The 26,219-nt window shown below is 42.6% G+C and overlaps 1 protein-coding gene across 2 annotated transcripts in view; it reads left to right on the forward strand.

Annotated features, from left to right (window-relative positions):
* Positions 1–436: 436 nt before the first annotated feature.
* Positions 437–26,219, forward strand: part of USP24 (ubiquitin specific peptidase 24) — a 99,344-nt gene continuing 73,561 nt past the window's right edge. For both annotated transcript variants that reach the window (XR_014790534.1, XM_084852403.1), the window contains exons 1-10: positions 437–895; positions 14,047–14,212; positions 17,909–17,976; positions 19,079–19,222; positions 21,285–21,407; positions 22,148–22,183; positions 23,066–23,131; positions 23,541–23,606; positions 24,441–24,515; positions 25,254–25,412. Coding sequence is in view for 1 of the 2 variants with exons in the window: in XM_084852403.1 (XP_084708529.1) it covers positions 539–895; positions 14,047–14,212; positions 17,909–17,976; positions 19,079–19,222; positions 21,285–21,407; positions 22,148–22,183; positions 23,066–23,131; positions 23,541–23,606; positions 24,441–24,515; positions 25,254–25,412 (1,260 nt within the window). In the remaining variant the exon portion in view is untranslated. The remainder of the gene's footprint in view (positions 896–14,046; positions 14,213–17,908; positions 17,977–19,078; positions 19,223–21,284; positions 21,408–22,147; positions 22,184–23,065; positions 23,132–23,540; positions 23,607–24,440; positions 24,516–25,253; positions 25,413–26,219) is intronic.

Consider the following 26,219-nt stretch of genomic DNA (forward strand, 5'->3'; position numbering starts at 1 on the left):
TCCCTCGGCAACGATGACGTCTAGACGCCGTTTAAGAATTCAAGCAAAAGTAAAAGAAACACGAGGCGGATGCTTCCTTACGACAGGGGGGCGTGTTCGTTCGGAGCATGCGAGTACCCTCTGGTCTTAGTCCCGCTTTGTTACTGACTACTGAAGCATCTGGGCGCCTGCAGGCGTAGCAGCGCGTCTGCCTCAAGCTGCATTTGTGGGATTTCATCGCCGGGAGCCTCCGGCGTTCCCATGACAACGACAGCCACGCCCTCCGCACCCCATCACGCCCTATTCATGTTCGGGCGGCGTCCTCGCCCCCTCTCCCTCGGCACGTGACGACGGCGCCCCTTCCCTTTCGCTATCCGGGCTTCAGTCAGCCGCTTCCGGGTGGGTGTGGGGCTCGCGGGTTGTCCTGGCCTGAGGCAGCAGGGAAAGAAAAGAGGAGGAGCAGAACGAGGCTCCCGTCAACATGGCGGCGCGCAGAGCGGGTGGCGGCAACGGTGACTCCGGCGAGGGCAGCGCTTGAACCCGAGCTGAGCGGGGCGCCATGGAGAGCGAGGAGGAGCAGCACATGACCACGCTGCTGTGCATGGGCTTCTCGGATGCGGCCGCCATCCGCAGGGCCCTCCGCCTGGCCAAGAACGACATTAACGAGGCCGTGGCGCTGCTCACCAATGAGCGGCCCGGCCTGCACTATGAGCCCATGGACAGCGGCGGCCAGGGCGGCGGCGGCCTGGGAGGGCCCCAGCAAAGTGGTGTTCCTCGCGGCGGAGGGGACGGCGACGGCACCGGCGGCGGAGGAGGAGGAGGCGGCGGCGGCGGCGGCGGCGGCAGCGGTAGCAGCAGCAGCAGCAGCACCGGCTTCGACCCGCCCCCTGCTTACCATGAGGTGGTGGAGAACGAGGTAACGGTCGCCGGGCGGAAGAGGGGCGGCTAAGCGAGCGAAAGGAAGGGGTGGTCCGGGGGTATCCGCGGCCCCCTCTGCCCTCTCAGCCATGAGCATTCAGGATACCCACCTCTTAAATGAGCCCCCGTTCGTGGAGGCGGGGGGTGCCTGAGCTATGCCGCGATTCCCTCGTGGCTAATTCTCCTAGGATTAGAGGACTGGAACCAAGACATGCTTAGGCGTTGCCATAAAATCCCGCCTTCGTTCTAGGGAGCCCTCGGGGTATCGGGCAAGGAGGCTTCTGACTCCCGCAGCCCTTCTCCTAGATCCTCCGCTAGCCCTGTTTCCCGTTCTCCTCTCGGGTTGATCCACAAGTCAGTGGGCACTCTAGGACGAGTGAGCCCTTCTCCACACTCAGTTTGGGTGTTGAGCGCTGTTAACAGCCCCTGTGGGCTTGAGTTCCCCAACCCCCACCCCCGATTTCCCTGGGTGTCTTGTATAACAACTGTCAGATGACTTTGCAGCATCAAACCGAGCTTGGTTGCTAATCTCATGTGTATGTCCTGGCTTGACATGGGAAGAAGAATGTAGCCTCAAGCCTAGAAAGCTGCTTCCCTGCCATGTCTTGTCCGGGCTGTAGGGGTGAATGGGTTGTGAGCCAGGTAACCCCGTGTGTGTAGACCCATAAGTCTTGTCTGGCTTTATGTAGTGCAAATACTATGTTCTTGCATTGTGAGAGCTCTCTTGTAACCACAGCACCTTGTCCCCAGGATTGCTAAGGATGGCTAAAGGAAACAGCATGCTAATAGCTGTGGTGGTTTTGTTTTGATACTTTTAATTTTACATAATAAATGGATTCTTGGGTTACAAATGGAGCATAATGACAGAGGAAAATGGGGAGCTATGTGGTACTATGGACTACTAAAAGCCCCACACCAGATTTTCTTGGTGTTAAGTTTGTTGTTGTTTTTGTACGTGACCTGAGTGTTGGTAACATTATCTTCATTTAAAATCAGAACTGACATTCTTAGAATCCTGATTAGAAGCTATTTATTTTTGCTATTGTGTCCAGAAAAACCGGGGACCACGGTGGCTTAGTGGTTAAGACGCTGAACTGCAGACTGGAAGGTCGGCAGGTCAGCAGTTCGAGACCCGAGTGCTGCGTGACGAAATGAGCTCCCGTCTTCAGTCCCAGCTTCTGCCAACCTAGCAGTTCGAAAGCAAGAAATTGCAAGTAGATAAATAGGTACCGCCTCGGCGGGAAAGGTAACAGTGTTCCGTGCACCTCGGTGTTCAGTCATGCCGGCCACATGACCACGGAAGCGTCTTCGGACAGCGCTGGCTCTTCGGCTTAGAAACGGGGATGAGCACCGCACCCTAGAGTCGGACACGACTGGTTGGGGACACCTTTACCTTTACTTTACCCAGAAAAAATTATTTGGTCCCCTTTAGTATATTCCTACCCCTAAATCTCAGGTGCATCTAGAACTCTTGCTCTGTGTCCTTTGCTTTGCAAAAAACACTGTCTGATAGATTTTGAGAACGATGTGGTCTCCCCACCACAACCACCACCAATGGAACAGCTTTTAAAGATATTAGCCACTTATAGACTGATTCAACCGAAGTATTATTTCTGTACCCATGCACTATTTATTTCAAACAGCTCGTTCCTGTCTTTCTAAAAAATAATTTTGGCCACTTATAAAAGAAGCTTGTAAACATTAATAGTGATGGGGCCAGGTGTACCTTCCATAGGAGGCTATTTCATTATTACAAATATTCTATGAAAGATCACTAAACATAGTAATCAGTGGTCATGTCCTCTGATTAAATTGGGAATTTTAATTATGATTAGAACCAGCAGACAATTTGCATAACAAATCTCAAAGTCTAACTTTTACCTCTAGGCATTTGCTATAACCATTACAAATATAACAGTTCCCCTCACCTTTACCTGCCTGCTGGATAGTGGTGGCACTGCTGTACTTTCATTTGACTTCTTTTACCAGTTATTATACTGCCATTCTTGTATCCAGACAAGAATTGGCATGATACAACCCAGAAATGCTTGGCTATCCACCTTTCAGTATACAGTGTAAGAAAGGCCAAAGCTACATAGGAGATATGTGAGTGGATCAGACAACATTTTGATTCTTACTTAAGAAGCAATCTTTGGATCTGCGGTGCTGGAAAAGGGCAGTGGCTGTTTCCCCCCTTGTCAATTTCAAAATCTAAATCTTGCATCGTGAAGCCGCTATTTGCTCCTCTGGGGAAAATGTACAGATACCTGAATGTTTCACTCTAAGAGAAGAAACAAGCAGTTTTCACCATTTTTTTGTGACTGGCCTTGTTTAGCAGTAGCAGAAGTAATATCTGTTACTAAGAAGGTCAGACATGATGGCTTTATAGATACTCTTGTTGGCATCACCCTACCAACTTGTCTCGTATGTATTGTCACTCTGAGAGAGGCTGCTTGGACAAGAGACTCACGGCAGGTATAGGGGCAAGGGGATCCTGATGCTAGTTCCTGTCTTCTTTGTGATTTGTAGTTTATTGACCTGTGTGAACTCTACTGTAACCTAATCAAAGGAGTTGCCTTGCAGCAGTATGCAAAGGTTGGGAACTTTGGATACATGCAAATACCTTCCTAACTACCCAGTCACCACACCAGCCAGGCAGCTCATGAGGATGCCTTTAAATTGGCCATTCTGGAGAGCCTTGATGGGACACACATGGTCAAAATCCTAAAATACTCTCACCCCAAGATAGCCAGGAACATCCTTGATGTTCCCATTCATTCCCAGAGTCAAATTATTAATCCCTTTGTTCTATACCATCCTGAATCCACCCAAATCTTTGCCACTTTGTTTGAAGTCTGTAATTGCCTTTGAGTTTGGGCTCACAGCCCTTTCTTTGATCAGGGGATTCTGCTTGCTTGGGTTCACTTGCCTCTTAGCCTGCGGCTAGTGGTCCTTCCTGGCACTCTCTCTCCTATGCTACACATTTCCAGGGGCAGAATTCCTTTCTCCCTTTTTGCTTGAACTACCTCACTCCCTTGTATGTCCAGATAGAGCTTCAGCCCCTGGTGGAGTACCCATTGTGATTTTACAGCCAGTTTCCATTTATGGTGCACCCTAATATTTCTGACTGGGACACTTTCAGGCCTCCCTGCTCTGGGTGACAATTTTGGAGTCTCCGACTATGTTGTGAGTGCCTCAAAATCCTAGGGAGCCATGACTACACAATGAGACAGAAATCTGTGTCACTTCTTATGAGTTGCCTAGTTGCTTACTTATTCAATGAACAAGCTGGGTGCCTAGGGCATTGTATTAGGGCTGCATTTTTTCAGAGTCTTGAGTCAAGTGCAATCACTTACCGCCCCTGCTGCTCTTCCTTCTCACATTTTTGGCTCTCAGTTCCAAATTCTATGTTTGAACTTAATTCTGCACCTTTTTATGTAGCTCTGGGGCTTATGGTAGCTACTTGGCAAGTACATCGCCTATGCTTCCATGACAGAGAGTAACCATTTTAACCTGGCTTGGATTTTCTTAGAACTACCTTTGGATATATCGGATAGTGATTATCCCATTGTGAATATGTGACCAAAAGCACATAGACCACAGGGTAGCCTGTGCCCTCTGTGAATTTACAAGTATCCATGACTAATCAGGAAGTGAAGTTTTTTCTGTTTCCCTTACTTTAAAACAAGTTTGGTTCTATTTCTTCCTCTTTGTCTTGAAATTGCTCTAAATTTATCCATTCTGCCCCTTGTGTGGCTCACCCTGCGCCATCAAAACTTGAAGAAACCCCTGTTGCGTATAGCTTTCCAAGTCCTGCTTGCCCTTTCCTTATTTGGCAAACTCTAATTTCCTGCCTCTGTCTTTATCATTGCTAATGAAGCTAGTCTGCCGGTCTAGTACTAGGGCATTGATATATCTATCAAATATTCTTCTTTCTGTAAAAAAATATGGTAAAATAAAGCTGTGCTGTTTCTTTATAGTATTTGCCTTGGCTCAAGACCTTAAACCCCAAGGAAGCAGAACTTCCTCATTTTGTTGAAATTCGGTGCATGATCTGTGTGTGCGCCACACCTCTTTAAAAGATCTTTATATGTCCAGGTTTGTTCATCACATGTGCATTTGCACCTACATGAGCAAGGACATGCGGTAACATACTTTAATATTGGAATTACTTTTCTGTATTGTCAAAAACAGCAACCGTTTGTTCTTCTCCCAGCATACGTTCCAGTACTGGTACTTGTGCAGTGCACAGTTATCCCCCCACAGATCAGCTGCTGTAACATTAATATTCTCCATCTGACCCTTCCAGTCTTCCCAGCTTGTATAATTGAAGACTTGAGAGTAGCAGAACACTTTAATGTAACATAAAAAAAGGTCAAGGTGTCCCCAACCAGTCGTGTCCGACTCTAGGGTGTGGTGCTCATCTCCATTTCTAAGCCGAAGAGCCAGCGCTGTCCGAAAACGCTTCCGTGATCATGTGGCCGGCATGACTGAACACCGAGGAGCACGGAATGCTGTTACCTTTCCCGCCGAAGCGGTACCTATTTATCTACTTGCAATTTCTTGCTTTCGAACTGCTAGGTTGGCAGAAGCTGGGACTGAAGACGGGAGCTCACTCCGTCACGCAGCACTCGGGTCTCGAACTGCTGTCCTGCTGACCTTCCGGTCTGCAGTTCAGCGTCTTAACCACTAAGCCACCACGGCCCCTTAATGTAACATATCCCCCACCAAATTGCGTGCTATATTTTTTGTGCATTCATGGATGAGCAATTGCAGTTGGGAATGTTGCTCGTGCAGGCTTTATATTTAAGAGTATTGCATCATTTCACAACACATTCTGAATCACTTTATTAATGCTTATTCCTTGTAAAGCAATTAATATTTTAAGATGTAGTGCTTTTAGAGTGCTGAATGTTTGTTAAATCTGTCTTCAAAATAGTCCTGTCAAATAGGAGGCTGTTGTCCTGTTTTCTAAGTGAAGAATTTAGTTGTTTTAGCTAGAGATGAACAAGCCTCTCTTCTTTCACACACACCTTCTCTCTCTCTCTCTCTCTCTCTCTCTCTCACACACACACACACACTCCCCCCCCCCCTTCGTGGCTTCTGTTAGCTTCAGAGCTAGACAGTTGCTTCAATGAGCTACTCCTGCGGAAACTGGGATGGGTGGGGCAAACTGTCCCTCAGGAGACTCTTGGGGTAAGCAGGTCCCCATGTAGTGTGGGCATTCTCCTCACCCCACCCCCGGAGTAGTTTTACTGGGAGCAGTCCTTCAAAGCAAGGTGTACACCAAGACATCCTTTCCAACTTTGATTTTAATACCAGCTGGATAAGAGTTTGAGAGCTTCTAATCCTTGTTTCTCTTTTGATGTAAGCATTAGCAAGCCCTCCTAGTTCATTTCCGGGCCTAAGCCCAGAGACATTCACTGGCATCTCTAGTGTAACTTAGATCACCAAGGCCCCGTAATGACTGGGATTGCACGACAATCCGCCATGGGCTGCCAGCCTTGATGGGTTGTTGTGTCATCCAGACCTGGAGTGCTCTCCACAAGGTGGTTTAATTTTTGCAAACAAGCCCCCTTGAGAACCCATGGCTTGTTGCAGGATTGTTTATACCTATGGTGAATTGTCGTGTTGTTCAATCCCAGGAGAGCAATTTTATCATGGGTTGCTGGCATCACCTACAGACCCACGTGGCAAGAGTGGGGGTGGAAAGTCTGTGTTGCTCTTCATGATGTTGCGATTGCTGCCTCCAGCCTCCCTTGCCTCTGACTGTCCCTTCACTGATGCCCAAATGGCACTTTGGAGGGACTGTCACTTGTTCGCCACCTGGTTTTAAAAATTTTCAGGGCCCTGTTTCTGTACTCCTGAAGCCCTGGGAAGAAAACCTGGGTAACAAAAGGGATAGGTGTCAGAGTGGGGAGGGGGCTGGGACAAGGAGACAAGATGGGTTCTGCTGCAGAGTTGGCTGAGATATGTGCCAGAGCCACCTGGAGGACTGAGGGGGAGAACAAGCCATGGCAAGCCCACAACCAACCCACCGTGACTTATTCACAGGGTGGCTTAGAGTGACATGCAAACCCACCCAATATGTCACATGGTCCATTGGCTCTTGCATTAGAATTTTAAGTAAGAAATAGGTTACTAGTTTAATATCCTGGTTGTTTATTTTTGTTAGTCATCCTAGATATTGTTTTTTGTGACAGAATAATTAGGCAAAATGTTATAATTAAATTTGACTTTACAGTGCTCCCTCAAATACAGATAAATCACCTTTAGTTATAGTGTGATGTTTAGTACTAGAAATTAGTAATTTCTAGTTTGAGCACTAACATGTTCAAAATCACTTTGAACATGTTAGTGCTAAATCCTGAAATACAAAAATGTTAACTTGTCACTGTTAAGAATTGATACACTAGGAATATAATGAAGGAATTGATAAATTGGGAATATTCTGAAGGAAGTCCAGTGTTAACTTCCAATTTTAAAGGATTTCCAAATCCTATGTGAAATAGTTCTCTGTCCACTGAACTGCGCTCCAGATGAAGATTAACACTTGATATGATAGAAATGTTTATCGGTAGTGGAAGGTCATTTATGCATGAAACAAACAACCGCTCAGCTGGGCAGGAAGTGTCTTTCAGATAACGTTCAGTAGAGACATTTTCTGGTCATCTTCCCAGTCAGAGAAGTTCTATTCAATGACAGCTGCTTAATAAGGAAGTGAAATGGCGAAGGAGAATGGGGCTAAACAAAAAATGCCAGTGTTAGAACTTTATTCCAGCAAAAGCATTCTGAATGCTTTTGGATAAGAACAGTGGTCTTTTATATGAAAAAGCCTAGGCGGATTTTAATCTTTTTTTGTAGCTTTTATTTGAAAACGCTTATTTGTGCCAAAAGATGTGAGGCAGGGGTGAGGGAGAAGGAAGACCTGAGAAGTACAAATATATTCAGCTTCTAATGTCAGCTCCTCATTTAGGTGTCAAAACTCTCTCTCACTTTATCTTATGAATTGCTTCCTTTCTTTGTTCAGTATCAAAAGCAGCTGGATACATTTTTTCAAATTCAGCATTAATTGGGAAATGTAAGACGGTGGAAAAGATTTACATTTGTAGAAATACAAATTGTAACAGACCTGGTTCGCATGTAATAATAACCCACTGATTAAACAACCCCATGGATTGTTGTGCACGAGTGGGGAAAAAAGCATTTGTTTTTTCTCAGCAACACACAATCAGCTCCTTTGTAGGTTGCTGAGTGTAATATGTGAACCCGAATCACTGGGTTGTTTAGGGGCTAAACAGCCCTGCAGTTAGCCCATAGGTTGTTGTCGGATTAACCACTGGGTTGTTTAGCCCTGAAACAGCCCAGCAGTCCAGGTTCGGATGTCATGCTCAGCAACCTATAAAGGAGCTGACTGTAGGTCGTTGTGTGAAAGCGGAAGTGGTGGGCATGCTGCAGGCAGTTTGTCTGCTCTCTTCTGCTCATCCCTGATAGCCCATGAGTTGTTTAACCCATGGGCTGTTGTTGCATGTGAACAGTTCCTAAGAGTAGATCTATACATACTCCTGGAGCATTGTGTGAATCTGTTGTTTAATACATTCATATGTTTCAAAACATTTTTCCTGTAGAAAAAGTGTGCAAGTATTATACATTCAGTCAGTAGCAACATCCTGATCTGGATGCTAGTGCTTGGCAGAAACAAATAACAGTACTCCTTTTAATATGGCAAATCATGGTTGTTCCACTTTATGTTAAAGTGAAGTATTTAGCTGATATCACAGCATTTTATGTTATGAAAAGTGTTATCTATGTGAATGTACAATCCTGGGTACTCCATAGGACAAAGGTGATTACCATTTTCCCTTGGGAATGGGAAAAATAAGATATACTAATGAGAGCGGCTAAAATACCTAGTAGCTTATATAATGTTCTTGCAGTAATAGATGAACTAAAAAAAAACCCAGACAACTAGTGATTTGAGTTTTTATGAAAGGTTTGTAGTAGAAAACAAATTGCATTGTTGCGCTTTCCTAGATGTCCAATTAAGGGCATGGAAAATGTACTCTCTGTGAAACTATACTACATTTGCATCAAGAAATGCAAGCAGCACTAGATCCTTTTATAGAGGAAAGCATAACTGGTAGGACTGAGCTACGAACTCCTCCATACACACACAATTTCGCAAACACCTCATGATTTGTAAAAGGCAGCATATTGCACGTGCACATATACTGTGCTAGTCTGTTAATGCATGGCTGCTTCTGTTTCACCACTTTCTGCTGGGTTGGGGGACCTACTAGAAAGGGAGGAGGTTCAAGTGTAAGTGGCTGTGATGGGAGAGAGGATAGGCTGGCTCTGAGGAGTACCTTTTCTGGTAGCAGGTTGGAGTATCAGGACTGCAAATATAGATTTGCTGTGATGGTGCTAATATGCTGATATCCATTGGACCTCCCAGCCACATCACAGAATTGTCCGTGGAGTTGGGTGTGAGGTAATCCCAAACAAGAGGTGATTCTCTCCCTCTTTGCCAGTGACCCGGTTTCAGAATTGGAATCCTCATGACACAGCGGATGATGTACAGAAATGATACAGGAGTAATGTCATGATCAGCTACTTTCTTGAGGTGATAAGCCATAAGTTGGGAAGTGTATGATACATTTTGGCCCTCTCTTGAGAATTGGCCTTGTTTGCAATGCAGCCACAGTGGATGTTTTTGATGGTCTGGGTCCTGAGCTGTTGCAATGATAGTGTTGGCAATGCAGAGGTCATTAGTTAGGCAGGTAGTGGAACAGCAGATGAGGTATGGCTCCAGGATGTGGTGGAGCAGTTGAGTGTGATGCTGGAGGTACCTCAGACTGTTCCTAAGGGGACAGTTGGATGGCAACCATTACACAGCAAGCAACGTTGTTTTCCCGCGTGAGAGTTACTGTTCTTTTTGAGAAGCTTTGAGGATCTAAAAATGGCACCATTTCACATTGAAAACAACTCTCACAAAAATTCATGATAGTCCTGATATCTAGTGTACTGTTGACACAAGGTAGCATTCATTTTCAAGAGGCATCCTTGCTTTTGAGTAAAAATAGGGCATGAGTTCAAGCTTTTGCTGCTCCATTTCTTATCATATTCATAGGCTCTCTACTGCACTGCTTGACACCCTCAAATGCAATTATATAATCACAATGTTTTAGTCCAGTGCAATGGGAAGATGATGATATTCATATCCCCTCTGCCATTTTAGTATCATTCCTTCCCTGGAGAATAGTTTCCGGTTCTGCCATTCTTAATGTGCACTCTTAGAGACAGGAAAAGTGCAGTTGTTTTTAATACAGAGATGGTACTTGTTAGACCAGGACATGAAAGCAATAAATGAGATAGTGGAACGATACTGGGAAAACAGAACCTGTGACTACTAGTACACAGATTTTGAACCTTGTCCAAATACACACAGTATTCAAAAATAGCCTGTTCAGTGACTAGCCAGTGTATAGTGAGTCATGGTTTTGTTTTTTTTCTGGAAGCTATGCATCTCTGAGAGTTTTATTGTTAAATCCATGCTTGGCACCACTTTGCATCCTGTTGGCACCTTTTAAAAAGACAAATCTTAAGCTAAGCACTTACCAGACATCTTGAACACAGCGGAGGACTTCATACTCTTCATTGCTTTGAGCAGTATTGCATGCCTTTGGACCCAGGGTGCTCAAACTTTTTGTCAGCAAGAAAACATTGTTAAAACTTCTCCACATGAAATGTAACAAATCATTGGAATTGCCAGGCTTACTCTTGTCCTGGTCAGGAATAGGCAAATTAAAGGGGAGAGGGGCTTGTAAAATGAAGTGAAACTATATGGTGAGGAAGTGGCACAAATGACCTCACTGCCATACCATAAACAACAAAAGAAATGTGCAGTCCACACAGACTACATTAGTTGGGAGTGGGTGAGCTTAGAGATGTGAAGTCCTGGGGAAATTTGAAGGAAAATGGGGTTTTCTCATCTTTTCCAAAGACCTTTGGGGGGTTTGTTTTCGAAAAATGGAGTAATTTTGGATTATTTTCTTATAGAATGATGAATAAAATATATAAGACAGTATATGTTCATATATTGCCTTTATTCTCCCAAAATTATTTCTAAAAATGATGTAATAGGAAGACTTTTATAGGAAGACTAGAGATGTACAATTTCTGGAATTGTTAAAGCCATGGGAGAAAATGTATCTTTTACTAATAGGCATTTACAGACACTCCAAGTCATACTCACTGACTGGAATCGCCATATATTATGTGAAGGAAATGTGCATTCTTGACAGTTCAGGTTTTGTTCTGTTCTGGTTAGATGCTCTAGCAGTCAGTGAATGTAGTTCTAAAACCCACATGTGAGAGAAACATTGTAGGTAATCACACCACTGCTACCACATGCAATGGAACAACCTGTGTTTCTTTTTAAAAACAAACATTGAGGCTTGGATCTATTGAACTCAGTGCTACAGTTTTTAATAAGGTTCCCAGTTAGACTGTACTTTGGGGGAATGCTGCCACAGCTATAAAACCTTTAACCGCTGCCACCAAAATAAACCCTCTGTACCAAAACGAAACTCAGTAGCCTGCTTCCTGTGGCACAAGTGTGAGATTGATGCCCCCCACAAGAGACAAACTTTCAAAATAAAAATTAAGCTGTTACTATTTTATTTTACAAAGAGAATAAAATGTTATTTTTCAAATCGGTTGAGATTGCTTAAAGTTTTATACATTAAATATGCTTGGTTACCAGTTCCTCACTAATGAGGATAGGTGCTGTATTCTAGTTTTCCTCTGCCTCCACCTCTTCCTACTTCTTGTGGCTTCTAGGATGATTCAGATGTTTCCTGAAGTTCCCTCTGGTCAGACATAAAATAAAAACCTAAAATGTATTAGGTATAATTGGGCTTGTTTTGGTAGATGATGCAGGTATTGGACATCCCAGAATACAAAGTGTTATCTGATACTTGCAATATCTACCAATGACTGACTCAGTCTCCCTTTATCAACATTTTTGGTAAGCCTGTATGGCAGATCTGGCTTAACTTTTGAACTTCTCTGTTATTTTCCTCATTCTCTTGCTCTCATACCACCTAACCTGATGAAGAGTTCTGATGAAGAGTTCTTGAAAAGTTGCCAAAAAAATAGTGGCATTTTGGTTGGTCCTAATAAAGATAACTGTGGGTTTTGGATATCCCTTCCTGCCCCCGCCCCCCCGGATTTTGGATCTTTTATTCCTGGACCAAGGCAGGTATCTATGGTTAATATGTGCCTTAGGAATACCTGTTCTGGATCTGATTGTACTCAGATTTGCACCTCATCAGTTCTGGCCTGTTCCTCTCCTCACTGCTTTTCTCTTCTGCTGTTTCTCTTTTCCTTTTAATTTCTGTTCATGACTTCAGGCAGAATTAACATCTTCTCCCATCTGGGGAGGGAGAGGCCACTACTGGGAGCTGGATGGTGGCAGCTCACAGTTCTGTTTGTGCTTCTCCCATCCCCTCAGGGCATATCAAATTATCAGGTGTTGCTTTGGGTTTCCTTATCCATTGCATCAGAAAGCACTTAGTTATCTACATTAATGGAGAACGCAAGTTCAAAGCCAAATAGATACCATATTCACCAATATAGTTCGGCTGGATTTAGTTGCCTTACCCCTGTTGAGATGCAGCATTGGTAGCTATAAGCCTCTCAGGGTGGAAAGAAGCCTTCAGCAAGTAGACTGTTCTCCACGTTGCTGCTGTAGACTGTCTCTCTGTTTGCTTTTCTTTCACACCTGATATATCATACACCAGGGGTAGGCAATCTTTTGGGGCTATGCGCACATTTGCCAGTTTGAAAAAATGCCCTGGGCACCACCACAAAATGTCTGTCACAGGAAGCTTGGCTAGTTACCTGCCTGAAAGACTCAGTACAAGGTAGAGGTGGGATCTGAGTCCCAACATACTAAATAACTCCTTTGAAACCAGTTTTCAGCATCAACAGAAACCTATTTCACAGTATTACCAGCTGCTGGTAAGAAAGTGTGTGTGGGTGTAGGTGGGTGTTTTAAAGTGGGCAGTGTATGGCATTTTTGAGGGTGCCAAGAAAGGTGTCTGGAGGGCATTAGTGCCCACAGGCGCCATGTTGCTTACCCCTGTGCTACCGTATATATGTGCTTCCATTACATATTGTGACTTCGGACTGGCTTAGCCTCTGTAGTACTCTGTTTTTGGCTTTCTGTCTTTAAGGGTGAGTAGTCCAGCAAATGGAGAAACAAGGCACAGTGTGCTCACATCCACTGTAATGCAGAATTATGGCTGCTGCCTGTTCCATCTCTCCCTTTGCCACAAGGTGGAGGTGGGATGCCACAGGAGAAGCTACATTATTGTTGCATGGTGAAAATATAGAATGCGGTTATAGTGGCTGACTGGTGGATACTGGGACTGTATGAATTAACCAGATCAGTGAGTGGGCAACTGCTTCTTCATATTGTTTTTACAGCGCTGCCCACGGGTAGGCAAGTTGGTGCCCTTCAAATGTCTTGGGCTACAACTCCTATATCAATCCCAGTCGGTGGTCAGAGATTCTGGGAGTTACAGTCTAAAGCATCTGGAGAGTAGAAGGTTGCTTACCCCTGCTCTAGCTGTTGACTTGGGGAACGCTATCATATCGCTATCATAGGTTGCACTGTATTGGTGATTTCATCCTGATTTGCAAGGCCTTGGATTATTTTTGTTTATTAAAAAAAATTCTAGGCTGCTCTTAAGGGCAAAAGCCACTCCAAGACAGCTTACACAAGAAAATGTCCCTTAGGTCCTTTCTAGCGTTTTGATTCTGTGATCATTGAAAATCTTGTGTCAATAATGATGGTAGTTCATCTGCCCTACAACTGTACATATATGTCATAGTACTAGATTCACAATCAGTCCTCCCTGTTTTCTGGCACTCTCTCATTTTTCTGCTGTGTGTGGAAATGATAGGAAGAGAGAGCAAGTTGGCTACAGGGTCTGACTTAAGAAACGGAGTTCCTGTTTGGGAGCCGCTTTGTATTTGGAATATCTGTTATTCAAGTATGGATCTGACTTATTGCCTTTTTTTTTAACAGCAAATAACTAAAACAGCTAAGGGTGGCTTCATATGTAGCTTTTCTCTCAATAGAAAAATGATGAAAATGGGAACTGCTCTGGAGAAGGTATTGAGTTTCCTACAACCAATCTTTATGAACTGGAGAGCAGAGTATTAACAGATCATTGGTCCATCCCATATAAGCGAGAAGAGTCTCTTGGCAAGTGTTTAATTGCATCCACTTATCTTGCAAGGCTGGGTAAGTTGCCAAAAATGTTTTAAATAGAGGCATAAAATTGTTGGCTGTTTTTCTGCTAACATTAATGATGTTGTTAACGTGACACATTGTTAGTAGAATAGGGTTAAAACTGCCTTAACTAATATAGTTATTGGGTTCTTGTTTCCATTTTACATGTGGCTTGCAGATTTTTTTATTTAAAAATCCTTTTCTTGTGAGCAGTAATTTGGATCTCATGACTTTGTTAGAGTGCTGTGCATTTTTCAATGATGCTTTCACATTTTAATAACCGGTGGGGCCAGGGGAATCATTTTTGAATTAAATGCTGCTTAGAATCAGCAGTGTTAGTCCGTTGCAGCAAAAACAAGAGTTTGTAATTGAGAACAAGACTAATAGTAGTATTTGATATGGAAATGCTTGAGATATAATTGCAGTGTATACAGTACATGGCAGAAACACTGGTTGCAACATTCCTTGAAAATATTGCACCTTTGGAAGAGTTTGGATGAACCAAAAACTAATAACTTGGCATGGTTAAATTGGGGCAGGAGAGAATCGGTTTCTGCTTTGTTTCCTTATTAAGGAAACAGACATTTCTCAAACTGTGGAGTACCTAAGAATTATTTCCTAGTTATTTCTGCCTGGCTCAAGAAAAGGGAGACTAATGGACCCATTAACTGTCTCCATATCAGCGTAGCCAACCTTTTCATTGTCTTTGCAAAGACAGGCAGGGATATGAATGGAACAGGCAGAAACAGCATGGTGAAGGCTGCTTACAGCCATTTCCAGTAGCTTCACTGCCTATCTGTGGCCTGTGCATGTGTGCCTGCACACGCCTTCCTCTTCCTCAAATTCTGGGGGTTGAATCTATATTTAGGTGTGTACAGTTGGGCTGGCTAAAGCAGATTTCCCTGCACACTCCCCCTCCTCCCCATGGGAACACTTTCAGCCCCCAGAAATGCTACACAGAAGGTTGGGGGAGCCTGTTGAATGGGGTAGGCTGTAATTTGGGAAGAAGAGCTGGATCCCTGAAAATTGAGCAGAAGCACCTTCTGTGAACGGAGCCTGTCCATTCATGGAAGGCAGATCCTGGACCCATCCCTAGGAATGTAAATCCTCACCTAGGAATCTTACTTCACTGCAACTGCCCTGTAACTTCATCCTCCAGTGAAGTCTTGGAAATCCAATTGACTGTCAGGTATGGGGCCTCCCTGAACATTTCTGGGATTTTGTTGATGTTGAAAGTTAAAAATGGGGAGGAGGAAGAATGGCATTTCTGTGCAGGGAAAGGGCCATAGCTCAGTCGGGTAGAACACATGCATTGCATACAGAAGGTCCCAGGTAGTGGAGGGGAAGAATTCTGTCTGAACTCTGGAGAGTCACCGCCAGTCAGGGTAGGCAATAGTGGATGGACCTGTGATCTAACTTGATATAAGGCAGGTTCCTATCTTCCAGAGCACTTGTATATGGTAAGGGATAAGCAACATAATGGGATGTTTTGCGCCAGGGAGTAGTAGATGCCCTGCTCTATCTGTATAGAATGCTGGTAAGGGATGTGTGATCTGTGCTTTCAAAAGAGTGGTGCTGGGTTCATGCCTGCATGAGAACCATGCCAATCGTCCTGTAATCCTTCTCTCCCCTCCCTGCTGCCCTTAACTGAATGTGTATGGAGGCAATCTGCAAATACTTAAGGGTGAGGGACAGGTTCACTCCACATGCCTGGAGTCAGTTTCCTTCATTACATCACAAGAGAAGAAAGTTGTCAGGCATCTTTCTTTTCTTTAGTTTGCTGAAGGCTGATAGGAGTGGAAGTGTTTGGCAGAGAATGCATATTGTGCCAGCCATACAGAATGCTGCCAAGAGAAGTGTGGCTTTGCTGAGGTTCAGTCCTGTATAGAACCATGTCTGCCCTGAAATCTCCCCCACCCCTACTGCACACATGTGCACACCCACATTCTTAATTAAGTGCATGTTGCCATAGGCTGCAGTTGTTAAGTGACAGGGAAAAGAAATTTCACATACACAGAGGTACTTTCCTTTATTATTACATCAGAGCAAATACAAATTATTGTGAGACAGCCTTTTTAAAATTTCCTAACCAATGTGGAATAAGTTTAAAAGGGAACATAAGTGAAAAGCCAGCTTTAGTGCCATTTTTTGATAGAAAGGCAGGGTACAAATAAATAATAGTTTGAGAATCATTTTTCTTAAAGTGGTATGGGAGCAGTGCAGCTGTTTTTTCTGAAGCACAGTGCAAAAGTATGCTGTTTAGCCTGTCTCCATTATTTATATGTTAAGCTCCCTCTTGTTTGGGCAGTATTTGTCCCTCATGGCAAACTGGAAAAATGTCAGGATATGTTGTCATACAGCTGTCTGCATTGAATTACAACAAGAAGCCTTATAAATAAGTATGCAAACTGCCTGCCTGCACACACATATATTTGCTCTTTCATCTGATTTTACATGCTGTGGATTTGGTTTCCATTTGAAAAGCAGTTTTTGTGGGTGCTGGCTTAGTGCACCATCTTTTTTTTAGAGTGTGGTTGTGTATCACTGCCAAGACCAAATATAGGTAGTCTACACTGTCCCACACTTGTACCCTTCTGGGTTATAATTAGTTATTATTTATTTATTTGATTTGTACGCCACCTTTCTACCAAGAAAAATGGCACCCAAGGCGGCTTATAGTGTGTTCTTTATGCCATGATCCCCTAGGCAAAAAACTTGTGGTGTCGTGATTTTCTGAACCATGGCTTTTCTTAAATCATAGCTCCACCAGACTCTGTTCAGCCCTTAGTTTTTACCCAGGCATCTTTTTCCTCATCTCTGCAAGTTGAAGAGACATTCATATCACCTGATACTATTCCAGTGAGCTTCTACCTCACTTACCAGTAAACATCTTACTCTGCTCACCTTTTCTTATCTCTGTGCCTTACTGCTATACTGTGTCATCTGATAAACTCTACCTGCAGCCTTTAGCTGGGCTCCAGCGAGCTGTTTGATTCATGCAAGGGGTGTGCATCACCCTCATGGAATTTCCGATACTTCTTCAAATAACAGGCTGCAATGCCATATTGCAAGCTACTTTTGAAAATCCTTCAATCCAAAAAAGAATGCATCTAAAGTTCCCCACACTTATGGTTCTCTGGATCCTGGCATTTGTCAGCAGCAACTCACCCCTTCCCTTTGAACTTAATATATATGGATCTGGTTCTCATGATACGACAGCCACCATGGCTTAATTTACATGTGGTGACTGTCGGATGGTGCCATTTTTTCATGGCTCTCATGGGCACCAGCTTGCTGGGTCGTGCAAACCCAGGTGGGAGGAGCTATTTGAGGGTTAGACAACCCTCAGATCACCCTAAAACCCTGCCACCTGGGTTCACATGACACAACAATCTATGGTAACTGCCATTATGCATGTTCAAAATGGCAGCTGTTGTGTCATAGAACAGGTCCATGGAAATTTAGAAAGTAGTGTTGCTTCTGTGTTGACTTTTAGAAATATACTATCTTTGTCATTCATCTCTCTTTATTAAAATGTTACTTCTTTGATATGCGGAATCGGTATGCAGAAATGGTGGCAGTGTGACCCAACAAAAGATCTGACAAATAGGGCTGGTTTGGCTGGTCCTACGAGTTTCAGTCCATTGGTTGCAAAACTTTGCAGGATCTTAACTATTTTCTTTCCCCCTCCCCCCCCCCTTAAATAAGGACTTTCGGATTCTGATGAAAACTGCAGAAGATTTATGGATAGATGTATGCCTGAAGCTTTTAAAAAGGTAGGTGCAAGATGAAACTGCAGGGTAAACTGTGGTGGATAGGGACTGGTATCTGACTCAAAGACCCGGCTCGCACGTAACAGCAAATCATGGGTTAATTAACCCATAATTTGCTGTGCACGAGTGGGAGGGAGTGAGCAAGTGTGCTCACTTCCGCACACTGCTCACTTGCACTTTTAGTCAACAACCTACAATCGGGCTGGTCATAGGTTGTGAGTTTGATTTGCGAACCTGGAGCGCTGGGTTGTTTAGGGGTTAAACAACCCAGCAATTAGCCCAACAACAAACCATGGGCTAACCACTGTGTTTAGCTCTTAAGCAATCCAGTGCTCCTGGTTCTCATGTCACACTCAACAACTCACTACCCAGCTGATCATAAGTTGATTAAAAGCAGAAGTGGCTGACACGCTGCAGCAGCATGCCTACTCTCCCCTAGTCATGGACAGCAAATTGTGGGTTAATTAACCGATTTGCTGTGCATGAACCAGCCCAAAATGGTGGTTTGCTTCATTCTGACAGTTGTCTTGGATATTTTAGCAAGTAAGATCAGTTGAGTATTTGGATAGAAGTGAATATCCAAACACTTCACTCTGGGGGAGTGGAGCAAGTAACAGACGATTACTAAAGCTTCAGATTTGCAGAATAAGAACTGTATTTCCACTTCTGCATTTTTCATATTTGCAGAGATTTTGTGTTTTGCAAAATTGGTCATTAATTATTGGGATAGTGGATGACTGGGGTGAGGGGGAATGGACATTGAGTAAAGTTTATAGGAATAAGGACAAGGGTACTAGAAGTTGAGATGAGAATGAAGGTATTCTTCTGGCCATTAGAAAAGCTGCCCATATCTCCTCTAGCCTTGGCATTTAAGATTTTGCTTTCTCTGAACATGGCTAAAAATGGTATCTTCCTAAAATGAAGAAGCAGAAACGCCATAGACAGTTGTTAGCTGCTCTTAACATGTTTCAGATATTGCTTCAAAAGTAAACTGCTGCTGAGTAGGAAGCTCTAAATATATTTCAGTGCTTAAGGCTAGCAAAAAGTTATGCTTTCTGTAGATCCATGTCAGCATTTTAACATATATACTGTGCTCCTTTTACAGCTGTTGACATCAAGTGCTGTTCACAAATGGGGTACTGAAATCCATGAGGGAATATACAACATGTTGATGCTACTAGTAGATCTAGCTGCCGAGAGAGTAAAGCAAGATCCTATTCCTGTTGGTCTTCTGGCTGTACTTACAATGGTATTGTAACTACTTGATCTCCTTGAGGCTGTTCATTGTAAAAGTCTTGGAACTCAGTATCTGTTTATCTTAAATGCACATCCTTTTAAATGGAATCTCTTGGCTCCATCCCTTCTACATAAAGACTCAGTTGAGACATGATACCAAACCACAATTAAGGAAACTTTTAACTGTGGTTTAGTGTGATGACTGAATTGAAAATATGACAGCCAGTAAACCAGAACTGGAAACCATGGCTTAAAGTGGGTGCGAATCATAACTTGTGCTGACTGTGGTTGTGCTTGTGCTAACTCTGGTTTGCCATGATGTCTAAATTGACAAACCACAATTATGGCTGTTGCTCCATTTCCAGAGATCTACAAACTCAAGACAAATAAAATCAGGCAAGCTGCTCTAAACCATAGCTTGCCTATACATTTGGAAGTTCAATCCATCATCTGGGTTCTAACTACAGTTAGTATAATCCATTGTTTGGCAAGATGTCTGAGTCAGTGTGTTCATACATTTATTTTATTTATTTGTATTTATTTAAAATATTTCTTGGCCACTTTTCAGGGCAGAAGCCCTCCCAAGGTGGCTTACAGCAATAAAATACATAAAAACAGTTAAAATATTAAAAATGATAAAAACCTAAAAACAACAATAAAAGCCAACAGTAAAACCAGCAACAATGTTAACAGCAGTAACAGCAACAATAGCAGTCATATCAAGAGAAGGCCAAGGTAAAATAATATGTTTTCAAGGCCTTCTTAAAAGTCTGCAATGACGGACCATGGCAGACCTCCAGTGGCAGCTTGTTCCAAAGGAGTGGGGCCACTGCAGAGGAGGCCCTCTCACGTGTGATTACCCACCTGACTGCTCTTACGGGTGGGCAAATGAGAAGGGCCTCTCTTTCTGATCTTAAAGTGCGGGCAGGCTGATATGGGTGAAGGCAGTCCTTCAAGTACCTTAGTCCCAAACCGTTTAAGGCTTTAAAGGTCAAAACCAGGACTTTGAATTGGGCTCAGAAATACACCGGTAACCAGTGCTGCTGGTGCAGTGTAGGCGTGTTGTGATCGAATCACCTTGCCCCCATCAATACTCAGGCGGCCACATTTTACACAAGCTGGAGTTTCTGAACCATCTTCAAAGGCAGCCCCACATATAGCATATTACAGTAGTCCAGCCTGGACTTGACTTGTGCATGGATAACTGAGGCAAGGTCCGTCCTCTCCAGATGGGGCCGCAGTTGGCGTACCAGCTTAAGCTGGTAAAAAGCACTCCTGGACACCACAGCCACCTGGGCTTCCCCATTTAGCTCAGAGTCCAGGAGGGTTCCCAGACTGCGCACTTAGTCTTTCAGGAGGAGTGCAACCCCATCTAAGACCAGTAATAAACCTCCATCTAAAGTAGTTGGTTTCTCAACCCACAATACCTCCGTCTTGTCTGGACTAAGTTTCAGCTTGTTCACCCTCATCCATCCCAAACCAGCCTCCAGTCACTGCTTTGTAACTTACCTCTGTATACCACTTGCTGGGAAACATGAGCAGGAGGATGCTATTGCACCCATGTCCTTCTAATGGGTTTCCCACAGACAGCTGGTTGGCTGCTGTGTGAACAAAATGCTGGAGTAGATAGACCCTTGGTCTATTCCCACATGGCTCTTCTTACATTATGTTGTTAACTTGGTCTTCCTTTACAACATACTGTATATTTTAAGTTGTATGTTCAACCATGAGCCATAGCTTCCAAAATGAAGTGAATGGGATTGAAGCTATAAAATGTACAGCTTCCTAATATTTCACTCTGTGTTAATACAAGGTGCTACAATTTACTTTCTGTTAGTGAAATTTTAGTTTGCTTCCTTTCTGAGGATTGTGTGATGATCACCTAGGAAGTTTTTACTGTCTTGGGGAGGGAAACCAAATTAGTCCTGTTCAGAGGCACTAACATTTCCTTGTTCTTTTTGGAGTAATATTTAGTAGCATGAACATTTTCAAACGATGAGCATGATTTGGTCATGAGCTGGTCCAGGTCTAACCCTAACTGTGTTTTTTGTTGTTGCATTCTTTTTTTGCTGTAGGCCCTTAATCCTGACAATGAGTACCATTTCAAGAACCGAATGAAAGTGTGCCAAAGGAACTGGGCAGAAATATTTGGGGAAGGAAATATGTATGCTGTTTCACCCATTTCTACTTTCCAGAAGGTAAGTATGTATATGCTTCTTTCGAGAAGTAATATATAATTTTGTTACATTTAACAGGCTGTATTATGTGTGTCACCTGAAATAAACATAGTCATTTTTTCTATTTAGGATATCTAACAGAGCTTTCATTCTTTCTCATGGTGGCAGCTTTTGGTGTACTATTATTTCTGCTAGCTTGGCTATAATAAGCATTCATTAATTATCACCAAAGACCAAGTGTTCACAGCAAAGTCTTAGGGCAACGACATTGCAGCAATGCCATCCTAAGAAGTCCTCGGTTTCAGTTATCATATGAACTTGATAAGCTTCATTCTCTTTAGATCTGCATAGAGGAAACGATGCAATTTCCTTTGCATTTTGTCTAGCTAAATTAAGTTTCAGTCATCAGACTTTCAGACACTTTCACAGCCTTGGATTTGTTCATGCTCAAGTACTGCTTCTGAATTTCAGAGCAAGAGTCACTATGTTACAGTTCCTTCTGAGTCAGCAACCTACTGTTGCCATAACACATAATTTACATTGAGGAATCTTGGTAAGTAGTTAGTGCTAATGAGAATATCCAGACTGTTTAGGTGCCCTTTCTCAACAGTTACTGGGAAGGAATACATCTTTTGTATTTGCAGTGACCACTTAGTGTATGAAGTAATCTGAAGCCCTAAATGAAATACACAATTACAATACCAGTATTTTACAAAATTACCTTAAAAATGTGTTACTAATTTGTTAACTCCTTTGTCTAGGAACCTCATGGATGGCTAGTGGACTTGGTAAATAGGGTAAGTCAACGTAAAGATATTATTGATTACTTATTCTGAGCCATTTGTATATATGTGACATTTTACAGACTTTAATCTTTGTTAAAGGTCCCTTACCTGAAGGAGCTTACAATCTAGAGTAAACAAGGGAGGATAGAGGGTTAGAAGGGTGAATGTGAACAAATGTAGTTACGCATATTTAAGATGAATTTAAATTTGGAATGAGGATTAAGGGGTTAGACAAAGGCCTTGCAGGGAAATGAAATAGGTTTGTAGGCATATAACATGTAGGCAGAATAGGCCAATGGATTATTTGTGCTGGATACAGAAGGGGATGGGAAGCAAATGAGGGATTTGAGGAGGAGAATCATTTGAGCGATGGGAGAAGTGAATGATCTTGGCAGCAAAGTAAGTAAGCTTTGTAACTAGATTTGGGAAAGCGCCTAGAGTTCTGTGCCAGGTCCACCAAATCTGTGCTCAGAATACGCGAAAAGTAAGTGTGTGTGTGTGTGTGTGTTCATGTGCATATATGCAAAAATTCATATTATAAAATGTTATTTGGGATGTGCCTGAGGTTTCTCAATGTAGGGCATAATTTCCGGGGGTGGCGGGGGTGAGGCTTTAAAGGAGAAAGCAATGTACTGGAGCAGCATTTGCTTTTTCTTATGTTACATGGGTTGTTTTAACTTTCCCCTTTGTTACTGAAATACTAAAATCCCTAGACCTATATTCCCATAGATGTAGAACATGAAGGAAATGCTCACTTATTCATTCCCCTTTCTGAGGCATGTCAGACTGTTTTGTAGTTATATAGTTCATTGTTGAAATGTTTTACTGTGCTATATGCCTGTATATCTAAAGTTTGTTTTTTTTTTACCTTCTGACAACTTTGTCTTGGTTTAGTTTGCAGAATTAGGTGGATTTTCTGCAATTCAGTCTAAACTTCATTCAGAAGATATTGAACTTGGGGTAAGTTAAAATTGTTCTCCGTTTTATTAAACTTTCACAGTGGCCTGCTGTAGTCGAGTACTTCTGAGCTTCCTGTTGTGGAGCTGAAGTAAGGTATGCATCATGAAATGCGCTAAGTGAAACAAATACCATTTCTAAACATGGCATTGCTTTAACTGTATGTGCAACTCTCAATTGGCAGTGTGAAAAGCCCTGTTCATTTGCATTACCTGTGAGTATATCTGCTGCTTCGGTGGTCAATTGAGATTATATTGGCCTTGCTTGTCTGTTAGCTGATTAGTTCCTTTTAGCAGATGCCATTCTCCTCTAGCATGTTTGTCACATGCCAGAGTCCAGTCTGGGCAGTTTTTATGTGCTGCCTGCCTCAGGTCTGTCCTATGTGTTCTTAAATACCTCCTCTTTCTACTAGGCAGTCTCTTCATTGGTTCAGCCTTTGGGGGTTTGTGCAGAATATCTCAACTCCTCAGTAGTACAGGTAATGTACTTCTCTCTTTCTTATAAATTATTTTAGGACAGATAAATGTAATCATTTGGTCTGACTTTTTAAAAAAATTACTTACTTCAAATAGGGATTTCTGTCAAACTAGTTCTATTCATATTAAAAATTGTTATGTTTAACAGAAATATCACCGCCTGGTTTGCATGGAGATAACTTAAGGTAATCTGATAGACACCATTATGACATAGATTGGGTAGTATCAAAAGGTTGCATGAGCAAAAGCCTGCTTACACAACTCCGCCCCCCCCCCACCCCTGAAAAACATCTCTTGATGGCCTTCCCGAACAGTGTGGGTTTTGTTGACAGGGCTTCGGGGGCAGGGGGAGTTGCACAAAATTGGGTAGAAGTGATCCCCCTCCCCCCATGGCTTTCTAGCCCTCTGGAGATGCCTTTCTGGGTTCTAACGGGGGCAGGGGGGTTGCTTTGTTGCATTAGCAGCTTTCCACTCAAGCAGCCTCTGAATACCACCCATTACAAATATACCTTAAATTGTTTTGTCTCCAGATAGCCTCACAACAAATGGGCTTGCATCTGTTTTTGTTGTACATCATATGTATTACTAGCATAAGACTGAAATCCCAACAGTTCCATGTGTGAGTTGAAAGTTCTTTTATTCATGGGGGATGGGTGGCTGATTTTTGCTTTCTTATTGCAGTCGTTCATGCCATATTGAATCTCACTCAGGAAAGTTTGCTGACTTTCAGAAGGGGTGCAAGGATGAAAGCAATCCACTGTATGGGAAATCCATTGTACTGGAAAATACAGTGTTGTCTTTAACATATAGAATGTCTATTTTTGTTTGTTTTATAGCCCATGCTGGATCCAGTAATCCATAATATGATTAAATATGTGCAGAACGTTGAGGAGAAGGACCTGAAAGACAAGGTAAAACTTGATTTCCTAAATACAACCAAGAACTTGCAGTACAATTATCAAAGTGTACCACTGACATTTCTGTGGCTAATTCTGTTGCTCCCACACTAGTGATATATTTACTTAACTAATGCCTGGTGAAGTGGTTGTGTTGAAACTCAGCAAATGTTTAATGTTAAGGAGACTTTGCCATTATTGGCAATAAGTTACAGTGTGTCTAATACATTGTTTTATTTTTTTTTACTGATTAATTGTATATTCACAAAGGTGCAAATCTCCATTCTTCTGGCAGGTTCATGTTTTTTATAGTTATGGCTTTCAAAAAATTGTTTGCTAGTCTGATATTTTAAAAAGTGAGATGACTTTATTTCTCATGTATGTTCACAAAGGTGAGAATTCTTATTTCTCATTATGTATGTCCACAAATACGGAGTTGTCATTGTCATTTATTTTGCCTAGACTGGCAGTAAAATTACAGAATTTTTAAAGTGCTAGGTATGTTCATGCTTATGTGTAATATCCTAAAAGCTATTCATACTTGATACAAAATATAATGCAAGCTTTACCCCAATCCTGTGCTACTTTCAGTGGAACTGACTTTGAAGTAACTGTGCTGCAATCCTATATGGATTTACCTGGGAGTCAGTCATATAGTTTCAAAGATCAGGGCTGCACCAGCTTATGTGCGTCTTCCCTGTTGGAATTCATTACTGCTACCTACAGAGTATTAATAATTCTTATCTTTCACAGAGGCTGGTCAGTATCCCCGAACTCTTGTCTGCCATCAAGCTACTTTGTATGCGTTTCCAACCTGACTTGGTAACAGTAGTGGATGACCTGCGATTAGACATCCTATTGCGTATGTTGAAATCACCACACTTCAGTGCAAAAATGAACTCTCTCAAGGAAGTAAGTTCATTGTGCCAAAATTTCCAAAATAAATATGATTAGGTTGCTACTTACAGTAGGGAAATATTGGTATTGCTCACCATTGTTAAAACTCTAATATTAAAAGAGAAGCTCTAGATCATATTCAGCTTAGTGGCAGAGTGGTAATTTGAGTTAGATTTTGGTCACAAAGCTATCAGATAGAGACCCAGTTTGCACATAATGGCAAATCATGGATTAATTAACCCACAATTTGTTGTTAGGTTACCTCTGGGTTGTTTAACCCATAAACAACCCAGAGTGTCCAGGTTCGGGCTTACACTAAGAACCTACAGACGGGGTGTTCATAGGTTGTTTACTCAAACTGGAATAGGCTCGCATGCTGTGCGCATACCTGAAAATTGTGGGTTAATTAACCCACATTTTGCTGCTGTGGTGTGTAAACCAAGTCATACGAAGAATCGTGTCCATGAGTTGTATCCGGTGAAGTAGCCATTCTGCTTCCAAAAATTCTGTTTTCACACCTGCATAAGTGTCATATCCAATACCCTGATTCAGCTTATGCAAACTGTTGTGCAACTTGGTGTGACTTCATTAAGCTAGGTGTTGCTTGTGCTAGTTGTTCTGCTGTCGATTGCACAAGCACTACCACAAGAATGTCACCTCTTGTACTTTTTCCACTAGCATAACCTTCTGTTCTGGCCATTGCTATAATTATATTTGAAGTGCACTAGCAAGTGATATTTATTCATTATTAACATTTATACATTTGTATAGATTAAATTTTATATATATATTTAGGGAAGTTATAAAGGTGGTCATTGCTCT

The sequence above is a fragment of the Heloderma suspectum genome, chromosome 4 (genome assembly GCF_057233095.1).
Source record: "Heloderma suspectum isolate Gila_16-S chromosome 4, 16-S_ref, whole genome shotgun sequence".
Lineage (NCBI taxonomy): Eukaryota > Metazoa > Chordata > Lepidosauria > Squamata > Helodermatidae > Heloderma > Heloderma suspectum.